The following is a 17,469-nucleotide window of genomic DNA, read 5'->3' on the forward strand; positions in this document are numbered from 1 at the left end:
CCCGGGAAACTTCAGACTGCAGTCTGGTCACCAGTCGTGTCTATAAATGTGTATTTAATAAGACCTCTCCAAAAACACTTTCTAGTGTTGCTCAACCCAGTGACAGACAAAACTTTTATCAGGGTATTTAGCAAGAAAGAGTCTCCAGGCAGTTAAGGAATACTCAGCCGGTATGCATGACCACTTACCGGCCGGAACAGCTCCGCCAATATAGAACTGTCCCAGCAAAGAAGAGACTTTATGACCAGGAGTTCTAATATGGATGTACGACCACCGGCCCATGCATGCACAAGACGCAGACCGGTGAGCTCTCTCGGGAGGGGGGGGCCTGATGTGGGAGGGAGCCCAAAGGCTTCTATAGGCAGCACCTTCTATAGATGCCGTCGCCTATCCGGAAAGCTGCAGTATGCTTGTTGTATATCATCGCAGCCCTATACAACTCTTCTGTCATTTTATAGACTGTGCTAGATAAATGATCGCTATAAGCTGATCAAGGCAGCACAGATGGAGTAGTGGTTAGCATTACTGCCTCACAGCACTGAGGTCATGGGTACAATTCCCACCACGGCACTAACTGTGTGGAGTTTGTATATTCTCCCCATACTTGCGTGGGTTTCCTCCGGGTACTCCGGTTTCCTCCCACAATCCAAATATATACTGGTAGATTAATTGACTCCCAACAAAATTAACCCTATGTGTACATGTGATAGGGACTATAGATTGTATTACGTGTACTATTGTAAGCTCCACTGGGGCAGTGACTGATGTGAATGGCCAAATATTCTCTGTACAGCGCTGCAGAATATGTGCGCTATAAATGACTGGTAAATCGGTTGCTGCAGACACATTTTCCACTTTTTCTTTCTAGATAAGTATGACACATATCCCCTTGAGTCGGTGAGCTGACAATCTACAGGATGTGTGTGATAGACTGTGGTGTTATACTCCTATACCTTACCAAGCCTGGATAGTTTATTCCACTTGCTGCAGGTTCTAGTGATCATCCTGGTATGACAGAGAAGTACTGTAAGGAGAATTCCCCCGGGAGCCCAGCACTATAGCTAATGCTTTCAATCAAAATTCACTTTATTCAGTAGTACTTCTTTCTATATAAATGTTATCACATAAAGATATGTGTACAGCTACTCAGTATTTCACAGTAGCATAAAACATGGACATCCACAGGTAATTCACACTACATGTACAGCTACTCAGTATTTCACAGTAGCATAAAACATGGGCATCCACAGGTAATTCACACTACATGTACAGCTACTCAGTATTTCACAGTAGCATAAAACATGGGCATCCACAGGTAATTCACACTACATGTACAGCTACTCAGTATTTCACAGTAGCATAAAACATGGACATCCACAAGTAATTCACGCTATATGTACAGCTACTCCGTATTTCACATTAGCATAAAACATGGACATCCACACGTAATTCACACTACATGTACAGCTACTCAATATTTCACAGTAACATAAAACATGGACATCCACAGGTAATTCACACTACATGTACAGCTACTCAATATTTCACAGTAACATAAAACATGGACATCCACAGGTAATTCACACTACATGTACAGCTACTCAGTATTTCACAGTAACATAAAACATGGACATCCACGAGTAATTCACACTACATGTACAGCTACTCAGTATTTCATAGTAACATAAAACATGGACATCCACAAGTAATTCCCGCTACATGTACAGCTACTCAGTATTTCACAGTAACATAAAACATGGACATCCACGAGTAATTCACACTACATGTACAGCTACTCAGTATTTCATAGTAACATAAAACATGGACACACACAAGTAATTCACACTATATGTACAGCTACTCCGTATTTCACATTAGCATAAAACATGGACATCCACAAGTAATTCATACTAAATGTACAGCTACTCAGTATTTCATAGTAGCATAAAACATGGACATCCACAAGTAATTCATACTAAATGTACAGCTACTCAGTATTTCATAGTAGCATAAAACATGGACATCCACACGTAATTCATACTAAATGTACAGCTACTCAGTATTTCATAGTAGCATAAAACATGGACATCCACAAGTAATTCACACTACATGTACAGCTACTCAGTATTTCATAGTAGCATAAAACATGGACATCCACAAGTAATTCACACTCATCGCAAGGGGTGTAGTACGGCTGACCGGCGGTCAGCTTACCGACGCCGGGATCCCGGCAGCATACCGACGCCGGGATCCCGGCGGGGAGGGGCGAGTGCAGCAAGCCCCTTGCGGGCTCGCTGTGCTCGCCACGCTGCGGGCTCGGTGGCGACCTGCGGTCGCCACGGGTTCTATTCCCACTCTATGGGTGTCGTGGACACCCACGAGTGGAAATAGTCCCTGTTGGTCGGCATGCCGACCATCGGGACAGTGACCCGTCGGGCTGGTGGAGGAGGTCATGTGACTGTCGGTCAGCTGACCGGCGGTCACATGAATACCACCCATCGCAAGTTTAACCATTTATTTGCTGGCATGCAGAGATATCTGTGGATTCCTTCAGTCACCTACAGTAGATATTACCTGACCCTTTTATCACAACCATTGTGCAAACATAAATATTTATTGGAAGCATTAATATGACTCTGGGCCTATTTCATCTTTATATGCAATGCTGATGCCCATGCAACTTAACGATTATTTGCAGATTGTGCAGTCGTAAGTAATGATGCAATTACAATGACCGATACACTTCAAATTTATGTTTTAAATACAATTGGCGAACAAGCAATGATATTGATACAATCGGTGCAATGTTCCTTATCATGCAGCAGCTGATTAAACTTTAAGACTCCTATACAGCCTTCTAACTTTATTACATATAAGCTGATAAGATAACAGATCTGCGCTGTCATGTCTGCAGTAGGTTATTTGAAGAGAATCCCTTTTACATATAAATAGTTCACCTTCGGTTCTCCTTTCCTGAGATTAGCAGTGAAAAGGGCGACAAATGGGCATTAAGAACAGATAGCATTTAACATGGTGAAGTAAACCAGTTCCCTCCACAGTGGGCGAAGACGGGTGTCATTCTAGTTAATGCTATTTGCAACTAAAGGGTTAATTACTCTACAGAATACTTTCCTACTTTTGAAAACTTGAATCAAATAGATTACAGTAGAATGTGCTGCACATTGAGGGGGCGTGTCATACTACACCCAAGAGGTGTGTCTATCTCTACATATGGGCGTGTCTATGCATAAGTGATTGTTGAGAGAGATTTCTATGTAACATTAGTAACAATATATATTTTGCAAATATTTATACCAACGTTGCTGCCTGCAAAACTGGATTTCTTGTTTGCAACTATTTGCTGTGATATTTCTTTTCTTCTCACTCAGCACAATATACATGATAAATGTGATGCCTATGCAATAAATTCTAATGCAGTTTCACCTTGTGTAATTTCATCCCTAATCATGTTTTTTTGTTTTGTGTTTTTTTAGTGCATTAGATATTTTTTTTTATTATGAACACTAGACTATCTGCAACTTGTAGGCCCTACCTATATTTATTGGATGTGCTGTTCTCCATACCATTAAGGCATCCTCCAAATCATTACAGATACCATATACTCTAATCAAACAAGGATTACTAATATAACTTCTCACCATCAGTCATAGTACAATAGTACTGCTAAGCTGTGGAAGTGGAAACTATCAATCACTGCACACCTGACCAGAACAGATAAGAAGACCCTGTGTGATCATGTGTGCTGCTGTCTCTTCTGCCAGGGATCCCACAAGGGGGATGCTAATGAGTCAGGAACAGGGACTCCAAAGCAGCTACAGCAATTCACTGTCCTTGCATAGAAACTCCTTAGTGGCACCTCGGCAGGCAGAGCTGTAGTGTAGAATCCAGGGTTTTTGACTTACAATGCGGGGCAGCAGCAGATTAAACACTGAACTGGGAGTCTTTCTCGCATGATGCAGGAGGGCAAGCAACTATACCATTCAGTTTGAGGTTGTCTTTTGTTTAAGCTAAAAACACAGTTTACTGTGGCATACAGTTCTCTTTGCATTGGGATTAAATACTGTCTACTATATGTTTTATGCAGCGAAGCTTTGGTCAGAGATAGGTGGCATGTACAGACCTCTCAGGATGTCTTCCCTGGGTATCTTGTAGCAGCTGTGAGCTTCCCAGAGGGGAAACCACCTCCCTCCTTACACCCACTCACCTCAGTGGGTCTGTCCTTTCTTTTTCATCCATTAGGGGTCACTGGAGTACTCTTGGGGATATGGACGGGCTTCCGTAGGAACAGCACTGAATATTTAAATTTAGAACACTCCACCCCTCCATATCCCCGAGTACCTCTCAGTGTTTTTTCTGTGCTCGAAGTAGTAACAGCTATGTGGCTCAGGTCACAATTACTTAGAATTTTTTTTTTTTTTTCTATTTTACACATCCCTTTCCCCCTTCCAAAAGGCAGGGTCAGGGATAGTGCAGCTGCTGATAGCAGCAGGGGCGTGTCGGGCCTCTCTGAAAGAGCTCCCTCACAGCCACACACACACAGATCTTGTGTACACAGGCTGGCCGGCGCTTACTAAGAAGCCCCGTCGGAGCCTCTTCACAGACGTTTCCACAACTATTGCAGGTATGTGAAGGGGAAGGCGCTGGTTTTTGGCTGACTGCGCTCGCCGCAGCGGCTCCGGCCGCCGGGTAACGTAGCCGCTACAACTGCTCTGGCCGCCGGGTCTCAGCTCCGGCGCTTCTTACAGCTGCTCCCCGCGTCTGGTCCGGCCGCCGCTTCTCCCAATGCTCCGGCCGCCGCTTGTATCGGCTGCGGTCAGGCAGTCATAGCGCTAACACGCGCTCCCAGTCTTCCACGATGCCCGGCCGCACTGCACGCTATAGAGCAGATGCGAGGGGGGGGGAGAAGGGACAGCAGCAACAGGCTGTTGATAGTTTGCCACAGATTTATATATAATATAATGATGTTTATGCTGGCAGGGAGACTGTTTATAAGATCAGTATGAAATGCACTGTGATTATATGTATGAGCATGGCAGCCATTTTAACATGCTTCCTGTGTCTTCCTGCTGTGATTCCAGAACGTTCCAGTACTACATCTCTACTCCACCGGAGGCGCAGGGGTGTTAGTGGGAATTTGGGATCACATTTCATAGTACTGGCCACGTGTACTGCACTTGGCCAGATATATATACAGAGACACCTTACTGCTATTTTACTGAGTCGTGCAAGTGTCTGTTTTTTGTGTATTGTATTGTCTGTCGCCATAATGAGTAAGGCACCAGCAAAAACTAAAAAGCATAATTGCAAAGTCTGTAACAGTGTGTTACCGGATGGATCTACCACATGTACAGTATGTTTTGTGAATTCGGTTCAGAATACCATTTCTGCTCCAGTTTTACAACCAATGTCCTCACCGGACCCTCCGTGGGGTATGTTAGTAAATGTACTAGATAGGTTACAATCAGAATTGACCGCCGCTCGTCAGGAGCGGGAAACGGCAAGATCTTAGTCTAGGGTGAGACCGCCAGAACTACAGGAGGCGTCTCAGCCTTGCGTAAGGTCCAAATCCATTTTGGGTAAACGGGATAAATTTCATATGTCTTATGATTTTCCAGTGTCTGCTATGTTGCATTCTGACGATTCCATGCCAGACCTCACGGAACAAGATGAGGGCGAGGAGGGCGAAGTGGAGTCAGATGGCGAGGATTTTAACAGTTCCGGCATTGATGATCTCATCGGAGCGGTACGTCAGTCTCTGAAGTTTACTGAAACTGAGGAGCCTCTCACAAATGATCAGGTCGTATTTACTAAACGACAAAAAACTCCAATAAGTTTTCCTGTGTCGGAATCCCTTAATCAGATGTTAGTAGAAACACGACAGAATCCAGATAAACGGTTTTCTATACCTCGCAGATTTAAGTCTAGTTACCCATTTCCAGACTCGGTAACATGTACATGGGAGAATCCACCAATAGTTGATTCTTCAGTGTCAAAGCTTACCAAGAAATTAACCATATCAGTGCCAGCAGCTACTACGCTTAAAGACCCGTCAGATCGCAAGATAGAAACTATGCTAAAATCCATGTATGTAGCAGCAGGTGTGATGCTGAGACCTGGATTGGTTGGCATTTGGGTCACTAAGGCACTCATAATATGGCTTACAGAACTCAAATCTGCTTTACATGACGAAAACCTGATACTTCTTGTAAATCAAATGATTGAGGCTGTAGAGTATCTCTGTACAGCGTCTACTGACGTCTGTCAGCTCACTTCTCGTATTTCATCTTCGCTAGTTACGGCACGAAGAGCACTCTGGCTGCGTGCTTATCATGCGGAGGCAGAGGTCAAACGAGGTATAGAGGCGTTGCCTTACGATGGCAAGAAGTTGTTTGGTCCTGAATTGGACGCATGGATTGCTGAGGCTACGGGAGGTAAGTCTGTTTTCTTACCATTGCCTCCACCGGTATCAAGAAGAAGGTACGCTGGACCTTCGTTCAAATCCTTTAGACCTCAGCCCTTTCGAGGACGTGGCAGAGGAACAGCCACGCCTGCTAGACGTGGTCGCGGACGTGGTTTCCAACAAACCAACACAACTCGCCAGGACGCTAAGGTTACCGACAAGCCAGTGGCATGACGGGCTACCAGCCCATCTCGGTTCTCCGATTGTGGGAGCACGCCTTCAGAAGTTCCATTTGGCGTGGTTCCACACATCCGCGGATGGGTGGATCCGCAATTTAGTGTTAAAAGGTTACAAAATAGAGTTCGACTGTCTTCCGCCTCTGCGGTTTTTCAAGACAGGATTGCCTCTGTCGGACGACAAGAGGACGGTTCTGCAAATTGCCATTCAGTCCCTACTGGATTCGGCAGTTTTGATTCCGGTCCCTGTACACCAACAGGGTCAGGGTTATTATTCAAGTCTGTTTGTGGTACCGAAGCCGGATGGCTCAGTCAGACCAATATTGAACTTAAAGGGTCTCAATCAGTACGTAACTTACTACAGATTCAAAATGGAGCCTCTGCGTTCAGTGATTGCGGGTTTAGAGCCAAAGGAATTTATGATTGCGCTAGATCTCAAGGATGCGTACTTACACATTCCAATTTGGCAGCCTCATCAGAAATTCTTACGGTTTGCAATACGCCAGAACCATTACCAGTTTCAGGCTCTAACGTTTGGCCTGTCGTCAGCGCCTCGGGTATTCACCAAAGCGATGTCTGTGATGATAGCTCATCTCAGATCCCTGGGAGTGACAATAGTTCCGTATTTAGACGATCTGCTCATCAAAGCTCCGTCTCAACAGATACTTCTCCAACATGCGCTGCTAACATACGATGTACTGGTTCACCACGGTTGGATTGTCAACTTCAAGAAATCACATCTAATTCCGTCTCAACGCCTTCAATTCCTAGGTATGATTCTCGATACGGTCAATCAAAGAATTTACCTACCACAGCAGAAAGTACAAATTCTACGCCATCTAGTACAATTAGTGCTCAAGCCACGCACAGTGTCGGTACACTTGTGCATTCGCCTCTTAGGCACAATGGTAGCAGCTTTCAAAGCGCTTCAGTTCGGAAGATTTCACTCGCGTCCATTTCAACTGAATGTGCTCGCCCAGTGGTCGGGCTCGCATCTGCAGATTCACCACAGGGTGAGGTTGTCGCCAAGGGCAAGAGTATCTCTGCTCTGGTGGCTCAAGGAACACAATTTAACCGCAGGAAAACGGTTCGGAGGCTGGAATTGGATAATTCTAACTACGGACGCCAGTCTCAGAGGTTGGGGAGCGGTAATTCAAAATTGTCAGCTCCAGGGTCTCTGGGCGGATCACGAGAAATTGCTGTCTATAAATGTCCTAGAACTCCGCGCAATTTACAATGCGCTACGACAAGCAGTGCACATGCTTCGCTCTCAGCCTGTACAAGTGCAGTCAGACAATGCGACGGCGGTCGCATACATCAACAAACAAGGAGGAACGAGAAGCCGCATGGCAATGCGGGAAGTAGCTCGTATCCTCAATTGGGCGGAATGCCACCAGGTGATATTGTCGGCAGTGTTCATTCCGGGAGTGGACAACTGGGAAGCGGATTATCTCAGTCGTCGGGATTTTCATCCAGGCGAATGGGCATTAAATCCAGAAGTGTTTCACATGTTGGTTCAGAGATGGGGTTATCCTCAGGTGGACCTGATGGCGTCTCGACACAATCACCAAACGTTCCAGTATGTGTCCAGAACAAGAGATCCAAAGGCAGTGGCGGTGGATGCTCTCACTGTCGCGTGGCCGTACAGTCTTGTGTATCTGTTTCCACCGTTTCCGTTGCTCCCTCTGGTGCTAAAACGGATCAAAAGAGAGTCTGTCACAGTCATACTAGTGGCGCCTCATTGGCCTCGGAGAGCTTGGTTCTCGGATCTCCGAGGACTACTCGCAGACGATCCTTGGCCGCTCCCACTGCGTCCAGACCTGTTACAACAGGGTCCGTTCCTTTACCCCGATTTAGCGCGGCTGCGTTTGACGGGGTGGCTGTTGAGACCGCCCTCTTAAGAAGAGAGGGCATTCCAGATTCGGTTATACCAACCATGTTACGAGCTAGGAAGCCGGTTACGGCAGCTCATTATTACAGAATTTGGCGTGCCTATATAGGTTGGTGTGAAGCTCGGAAGTTTCCGACATCATCTTTCAAGTTATCCCGCCTTTTGTTATTTCTACAAACAGGGTTAGATGGAGGCCTGCGTTTATCTACACTAAAGGTGCAGGTATCTGCTTTGTCAATTTACTTTCAAAGACGATTGGCTCTATTGCAGTCTATACGCACTTTTCTCCAAGGTGTCCTCAGAGTACAGCCTCCATTCATTCCACCTACAGCGCCATGGGACTTGAATCTGGTTTTAGAGTTCTTACAGTCTTCATATTTTGAACCCTTACAGCAAGTGGATATAAAGTTTCTCACTTGGAAAACAATTTTTCTTCTAGCCTTAGCTTCGGCAAGGCGTGTTTCTGATTTGGGTGCCTTGTCATGCAAGTCACCGTATTTGGTGTTTCATGATGACAGAGCGGAACTTCGGACGAATCCCGCTTTCTTACCAAAGGTAGTGTCATCTTTTCACATCAATCAACCAATAGTAGTTCCTGTGTTGACAGCACATTCTGGAACTCTGGATGTGGTACGCGCATTACGCGTTTATGTATCCCGAACGTCTTCAGTTCGTAAAACGGATACGTTGTTTGTTCTCTATGATGCTGCCAAGATGGGTTGGCCAGCGTCTAAACAAACCTTATCCAGATGGATAAAACTGACCATACGTCAGGCTTACCTTCATGCTAGGTTACAACCGCCTACGTCAGTAACCGCTCATTCCACACGTTCTGTGGGAACTTCATGGGCAGCTGGTCGGGGAGCTTCTACGACGCAGCTTTGCCGTGCGGCTACATGGTCTTCAGTGCACACATTTGTGCGCTTTTACAAGTTTGATACGTTTGCGGCATCAGCATCTAGCTTTGGCCGCCTAGTGTTACAAGTGCCAAAAAGCTCTCCCGCCCACGGGGGAAGCTTTGGTACGTCCCAAGAGTACTCCAGTGACCCCTATTGGATGAAAAAGAAAATAGGATTTTGGTACTTACCAGGTAAATCCTTTTCTTTGAATCCATAGGGGGCACTGGACGCCCACCCAGAGCAGTTTTACCTAGTTGTGGTGAGTTCTGAGGATCTTATGGTAACACACTTTCACCGACTGGTTCAAATTACAAGTGCTGGTTAGGGTGTCAACTGTTTAGTTGTCAGTAACGTTATGTGTCAACTTCGTTATTGTCCGTTATGTTATATGTAATACTCCATTGTCAACCTCTCTATAGTTCCTGTTCGGCTCAGTAAAAAACACTGAGAGGTACTCGGGGATATGGAGGGGTGGAGTGTTCTAAATTTAAATATTCAGTGCTGTTCCTACGGAAGCCCGTCCATATCCCCAAGAGTACTCCAGTGCCCCCTATGGATTCAAAGAAAAGGATTTACCTGGTAAGTACCAAAATCCCATTTTTAGCTACTGCCCACTGCCTTGTAGGGAGAATGACCGCTTCACAGCCTGCCTCTGGTGGAGGAAGGGTCTATCTCCGTTTGCCCATAGTACCTGCTGCTATTACTGGAAACCGTGGGAGGTTTAGGGGAGGGGGGACGCTACTCTGGAACTGTCATGCATCACTCCGATTCCCTTACTAGCAGCCAGTAACAACAGGGGCTCTGGTAAGATGTACTGGGCAGGTCTGCTCTCTGTCTGCCGCCTCAGTTACCCCAGGAGTCTCCCAACTATCCGTGCGGGGCTCCTATTTATATACTGTGCAGTCACGTGACCCGCTGACCGCATGTGCTGCTGTAACTGTCTGCTGCCTCTCTCCACACACAGCGCGGGCAGGGCTCCTCCATTCAATCAGAGATGGGGGGGAGTCCCTGCCGCAAGTCCATAGTCCACTATTAGAGTCTCTGCTGGCTGGGTCACCTCACATCTACCATGCGGAAAGGCGTTTAAATTTTATCAGTGTTAGGATCTCCTGCTCTGTGCTGCCACGTCGCCATGGCAACCGGGAGGCAAGTGTTAGCGAAGTAACCTGAGCGCAGCTGATACTCCGGTCCGGGTTTTTACTGTGTAGTGGTTACAGGCTCTGTGCACGGCAGGGAATCCGGCGCTGGTTTTGTGCTCACAGTCTGTGAGGTCTGAGTGGGGCGTGGACAGCACCTGCTATATAAACCATCCTCTCAGGCTAGGCAAATGCTGCTGAATCTTTGTTTGTTAGTCAGTTCCAGAGAGTTAGCTAGTACTGTGTGACTTTGTATTTACTTGTTGTTTACTGCGAATAGGCCTTGGGATTCGGTACTTCATTCTGCCAATCCGGACCTAGCAGTAAGACTGGAGTCAGTTGTTTAACCTGCTCGGGTTCTTTTGCTATTCTATGAACCCAGCAGGTTTGCGGCTGTACTCTCAGACCTGCTTGCTTAATCCTCCCTCACTGTGCAGGGCGTCCAGGTGTCAGTTTAGTGGCAGTAAGCTGAACCTGTGCCCTGCAAGTGGGGGTTAGGATTGTGGATACTCTCCTTGTGTCTATATTTCTATCTCTGACCAAGGAGTTTATTCCCACACCCGTTGGTAACCCTTTGGGGTTTTTTCTGTTGCTCTTAGCAACATCATTTCAGGTGCTCCACATGTTAAATCACTACACCTCGCTTCATTGTCCGCTCTATTCCATCTGAGATTCCTGACACTAGGGAGACACCCAGTTCCTGAGCCTTTGGGCTTCTCCGTTCACTTTGTGTTTATTAGTTATTCCATCACCTCCTGTGTATGTTATGTTATACTGTCTGTGAGTTCGTTTGCTTCGCTTCCCTCTCTGTTCATACACCGGTATACTCCTGTTAGCACTGGTGTGCGTAACAATCAGCATATATTATTATTATTATTATTATTAGTACCAGTTGTTTATATAGTGCACACATATTCCACAGCGCTTTACAGAGAATATTTGCCCATTCACATCAGTCCCTGCCCCAGTGGAGCTTACAATCTATATTCCCTCATGGAAACACACACACATTGACGATAGGGTTAATTTTGTTGGTATCCAATAAACCTACCGGTATATTTTTGGATTGTGGGAGGAAACCGGAGTACCCGGAGGAAACCCACGCAAGTACGGGGAGAATATACAAACTCCACACAGTTAGGGCCATGGTGAGGATCGAATACATGACCTCAGTGCTGTGAGGCAGTAATGCTAACCATTACACCATCCGTGCTGCCCAATATATATTTGAATATGTTATGTATATACATTGTAACAGGAGTCTTGCTAGAATGTGCTCTGCTACAAAAATTCCACCAGCGACCGACTCCAGGCTTGTGCAAAAACAACAAATACCTTTTATTCGGGTTGCTCAAATACAGAGAAATACATAAAACAAAGATCACTGTCTTTGGTATAAACTACCAGGGAGGTTAGGCCCTGCCTCACTCCCTCTTACTTAATAAGGAACCCTTCAGGTCCCGGCATCCTGACACTAGTGCCCCAGTCTTCCGGATCCCACTGTCCCTAGCAGGCCTATCACCTGGACACTAACTGCCTTCAGGAGCCCTGACTCATGGGAGAGATTCTGCTTTAAACCCAGCACCCAGGTGCTGGCTGATGAAGCAGCTTCTTGGGCTAAGAAGCCTATAAGACCTGGTCTGGGCCCAATGGATGGGAACCCGGTCCATCCACACTTCCCGTCCACCCCCAGGACCCTGCGAGTAGCTTACAGGTGGCAAAGTACCTCTCCTGCCACAACATGTATAACATATTCTAGCTTTAGTGGGGTACCACATGTGTAGCACACAACGGTAAGTACTTAGGTAATGTGGTGGCCGTGCCCTGCGTCAGTCTCCTGTCTTCTGTCCCTCCAACCAATCATGCTTTGTTCGCAGATATGGATGATGATTTCAGGAGTCACCTGGGAAGATACATATCCGACCTTGTGGGAGGAGTTTGGCAGCACCATAAGACGGACATTAATGGAATGCAGGTGACCTGCGCCCACGTGGGGAGGACACTGAAGGTCAGTCACTAATTAATGAGCGGAATTATAGTGATTTAGAATAGGAGTAATCTTGGGTCTGAGAGTATCTCCGAGGTTGTCGGCCCAGATGCAGCTTTAAACTTGGTGTCAGTGTTCTAGAGTGTACTTTTTCCAGAAAGGAAATATAATGCATCTGGGAGACTCTGCAGGAACTTTGTATGATTATTACACTGGACAGATGCATTCTGGTACATCATTGCTGCAGTCACCAAACAGCCCCTCTCGGAGCACCAGGTCCTGTAATACTCTGTCAGCATTGGCCAGCTTTTTTGCTAAAAATACGTCTTAAGGTGGGTACACACTGGCCGATATATCGGCTGTTCTATTGAACGGACAATATATCGCGGCTCCGTCGGCCAGTGTGTACGGGCGATATGTCTGTGAACTCCGTCGTTCACAGACATATCGCGTCGGCCACGCATCACAGCTGTTGGCCAATATATCTACCGATATATTGGCGCATCGCTGTGTGTGTGCGGACGACCAGCCGGCCGCCCGTACACATGCTGCGGTGGGCGGCGGAGGAGATTGACAGCAATTGATCTGCAGATATATCTATCAGTGTGTACCCACCTTGAGTCACACCAGGAGACTGCGCTGAGTAATGTGATATGTTTCATATCTGTGTGCTACAATGTTGCAGCTGCAACCTTTTTCTATACGAAGTTCCATATACAGACTCTGTCACACACAATATACAAGTGTTGCATATCAAATTAATCAGCACAATCGTGCGATACACACTTGCACAGGGAAAGCTGAACGACGTATCGCACAGATCGTACTGTGTGTACAGTCAATACGTTATCTTCTGGTTGGACGCGCATGTCCAGTCAGAAGATATTGTGTATGATGTCATGCAGTTAAATGAAGGACAGAACTAGATATTGTTCCGTCATTCACAAAAAAAATACGGTGTGTACGGCCAATCTCACTTGGTCCGGGAATGAAGGGAATTTGTCCCGACCATTGCACCGACAGACCGTCGTTCTGGTGTGTACCCGGCCGAAGATGCATTTTTGGCCCAAAAATACTCGGTAGCAGGGGACGGGACGGCTCCCTCACAGCAGGCATCTCGCGCTACGTGGCGTATTGAGGCTGGATGTATGATGACGCCTCTGTACCAGAGGATCTAGTGATAATGTACAGTTTTTTCGAGTTCTGTAATCTTACTTTCTCTGACGTCCTAAGTGGATACTAGGACTCTGTAAGGACCATGGGGAATAGCGGCTCCGCAGGAGACTGGGCACAACTAAAGAAAGCTTTAGGACTACCTGGTGTGCACTGGCTCCTCCCATTATGACCCTCCTCCAGACCTCAGTTAGAATCTTGTGCCCGGCTGAGCTGGATGCACACTAGGGGCTCTCCTGAGCTCCTAGAAAAGAAAGTATATTTTAGGTTTTTTATTTTCAGTGAGATCTGCTGGCAACAGACTCACTGCTACGAGGGACTAAGGGGAGAAGAAGAGAACCTACCTGATTGGAGCTAGTTTGGGCTTCTTAGGCTACTGGACACCATTAGCTCCAGAGGGATCGAACACAGGACCCGACCTCGATCGTTCGGTCCCGGAGCCGCGCCGCCGCCCCCCTTACAGAGCCAGAAGCATGAAGATGGTCCTGAAAATCGGCGGCAGAAGACTTCGGTCTTCAACAAGGTAGCACACAGCACTGCAGCTGTGCGCCATTGCTCCTCATGCACACCTCACACTCCGGTCACTGATGGGTGCAGGGCGCTGGGGGGGGGGGGGGGGCGCCCTGAGCAGCAATATTCATACCTTGGCTGGCAAAAAATCACAATATATAGTCCCAGAGGCTATATATGTGATAAATACCCCTGCCAGAATCCATAAAAAAGCGGGAGAAAAGTCAGCCGAAAAAGGGGCGGGGCTATCTCCCTCAGCACACTGGCGCCATTTTCTCTTCACAGTGCAGCTGGAAGACAGCTCCCCAGGCTCTCCCCTGTAGTTTTCAGGCTCAAAGGGTTAAAAAGAGAGGGGGGGCACTAAATTTAGGCGAAAAAAATTGTGTATTATAGCAGCTATAAGGGAAAAATCACTGTGGGAAGTGTGAATCCCTGTATTATATAGCGCTTTGGTGTGTGCTGGCATACTCTCTCTCTGTCTCCCCAAAGGACTTTGTGGGGTCCTGTCCTCAGTCAGAGCATTCCCTGTGCGTGTGCGGTGTGTCGGTACGGCTGTGTCGACATGTTTGATGAGGAAGGTTACGTGGAAGGCGGAGCAGATGCCGATAAATGTGATGTCGCCCCCTGTGGGGCCGACACCAGAGTGGATGGATAGGTGGAAGTTATTAACCGACAGTGTCAACTCCTTACATAAAAGGCTGGATGACGTAACAGCTGTGGGACAGCCGGCTTCTCAGCCCGCGCCTGCCCAGGCGTCTCAAAGGCCATCAGGGGCTCAAAAACGCCCGCTACCTCAGATGGCAGACACAGATGTCGACACGGAGTCTGACTCCAGTGTCAACGAGGTTGAGACATATACACAATCCACTAGGAACATCCGTTGCATGATCTCGGCAATGAAAAATGTGTTATACATTTCTGACATTAACCCAAGTACCACAAAAAAAAAAAAAAAAAAAAAAAAAAGGGGGTTTTATGTTTGGGGAGAAAAAGCAGGCGGTGTTTTGTTCCCCCATCAAATGAGTGAATGAAGTGTGTGAAGAGGCGTGGGTTCCCCCGATAAGAAACTGGTAATTTCTAAAAAATTACTGCTGGCGTACCCTTTCCCACCAGAGGATAGGTCACGTTGGGAGATCTCCCCTAGGGTGGATAAGGCGCTCACACGTTTGTCAAAAAAGGTGGCACTGTCGTCTTAGGATACGGCCACTTTGAAGGAGCCTGCTGTTAAAAAGCAGAAGGCTATCCTGAAGTCTGTATATACACACTCAGGTACTATAGGGAGACCTGCAATTGCCTCAGCATGGATAGTGCTGCTGCAGCGTGGTCTGATACCCTGTCAGATAATATTGATACCTTATACAGGGATACTATTTTGCTAACCATAGAGCATATTAAAGATGTAGTCTTATATATGAGGGATGCACAGAGGGATATTGCCGGCTGACATCCAGAATTAATGCAATGTCCATTCTGCCAGGAGGGTATTAGGGACCCGGCAGTGGACAGGTGATGCTGGCTTTAAAAGGCACATCTGCCTTATAAGGGTGAGGAATTGTTGGGGATGGTCTCTGGGACCTCGTATCCACAGCAACAGCTGGGAAGAAAATTTTTTTACCTCAGGTTTCCTCACAGCCTAAGAAAGCACTGTATTATCAGGTACAGCCCTTTCGGCTTCAGAAAAGCAAGCGGGTCAAAGGCGCTTCCTTTCTGCACAGAGTCAAGGGAAGAGGGGAAAAAGCTGCACCAGACAGCCAGTTCCCAGGATCAAAAATCTTCCCCCGCTTCCTCTGAGTCCACCGCATGATGCTGGGGCTCCACAGGTGGAGCCAGGTGCGGTGGGGGGCGCGTTTCGGGAACTTCAGTGACCAGTGGGCTCGCTCACAGGTGGATCCCTGGGTTCTGCAAGTAGTATCACAGGGATACAAGCTGGAGTTCGAGGCGACTCCACCTCGCCGTTTCCTCAAATCAGCCTTGCCTGCTGCCCTCGGAGAAAGGGGAGGTAGTACTGGCGGCAATTCACAAGCTGTACTTCCAGCTGGTGATAATCAAGGTACCCCTCCTTCAACAAGGCCGGGGTTACTATTCCACAATGTTTGTGGTACCGAAACCAGACGGTTCGGTGAGACCCATTCTAAAATTGAAATCCTTGAACACTTATATACGAAGGTTCAAGTTCAAAATGGAATCGCTCAGGGCGGTTATTGCAAGCCTGGACGAAGGGGATTACATGGTGTCACTGGACATCCAGGATGCTTACCTGCATGTCCCCATTTACCCTCCTCACCAGGAGTACCTCAGGATTGTGGTACAGGACTGTCATTACCAATTCCAGACGTTGCTGTTGGTCTGTCCCCGTGACAGAGGTAATGGCCGAAATGATGATACTCCTTCAAAAATAAAAAAAGGGAGTTATAATTATCCCTACTTGGATGATCTCCTTATAAAGGCGAGGTCCAGGGAGCAGTTGTTGGTCGGAGTAGCACTATCTCGGGAAGTGCTACAACAGCACGGCTGGATTCTGAATATTCCAAAGTCGCAGCTGGTTCCTACGACGCGTCTACTGTTCCTGGGTATGGTTCTGGACACAGAACAGGAAAAAAGTGTTTCTCCTGGAGGAGAAGGCCAAGGAGTTGTCATCTCTAGTCAGAGACCTCCTAAAACAAATACAGGTGTCGGTGCATCAATGCACGCGAGTCCTGGGAAAGATGGTAGCTTCTTACGAAGAAATTCCATTTGGCAGGTTCCATGCAAGGATCTTCCAGTGGGATCTGTTGGACAAGTGGTCCGGGTCGCATCTTCAGATGCATCGGCTGATAACCCTGTCTCCAAGGGCCAGGGTGTCGCTGTTGTGGTGGCTGCAGAGTGCTCATCTTCTAGAGGGCCGCAGATTCGGCATACAGGACTGGGTCCTGGTGACCACGGATGCCAGCCTTCGAGGCTGGGGGGCAGTCACACAGGGAAGAAACTTCCAAGGACTATGGTCGAGTCAGGAGACTTCCCTACACATAAATATTCTGGAACTAAGGGCCATTTACAATGCCCTAAGTTAGGCTAGACCCCTGCTTCAACACCAGCCGGTGCTGATCCAGTCAGACAACATCACGGCGGTCGCCCATGTATACCAAAAGGGCGGCACAAGAAGCAGGATGGCGATGGCAGAAGCCACAAGGATTTTCCGATGGGCGGAAAATCATGTGTTAGCACTGTCAGCAGTGT

The 17,469-nt window shown here is 47.2% G+C and overlaps 1 protein-coding gene across 2 annotated transcripts in view; it reads left to right on the forward strand.

Annotated features, from left to right (window-relative positions):
- RNF112 (ring finger protein 112) overlaps positions 1 to 17,469 on the forward strand; it is a 109,207-nt gene that overhangs the window by 81,470 nt on the left and 10,268 nt on the right. For both annotated transcript variants that reach the window (XM_063935159.1, XM_063935158.1), the window contains exon 11: positions 12,461 to 12,591. In XM_063935159.1, the coding sequence (XP_063791229.1) occupies positions 12,461 to 12,591 (131 nt within the window). The remainder of the gene's footprint in view (positions 1 to 12,460; positions 12,592 to 17,469) is intronic.

This window comes from Pseudophryne corroboree, chromosome 7, assembly GCF_028390025.1.
Source record: "Pseudophryne corroboree isolate aPseCor3 chromosome 7, aPseCor3.hap2, whole genome shotgun sequence".
Classification (NCBI taxonomy): domain Eukaryota; kingdom Metazoa; phylum Chordata; class Amphibia; order Anura; family Myobatrachidae; genus Pseudophryne; species Pseudophryne corroboree.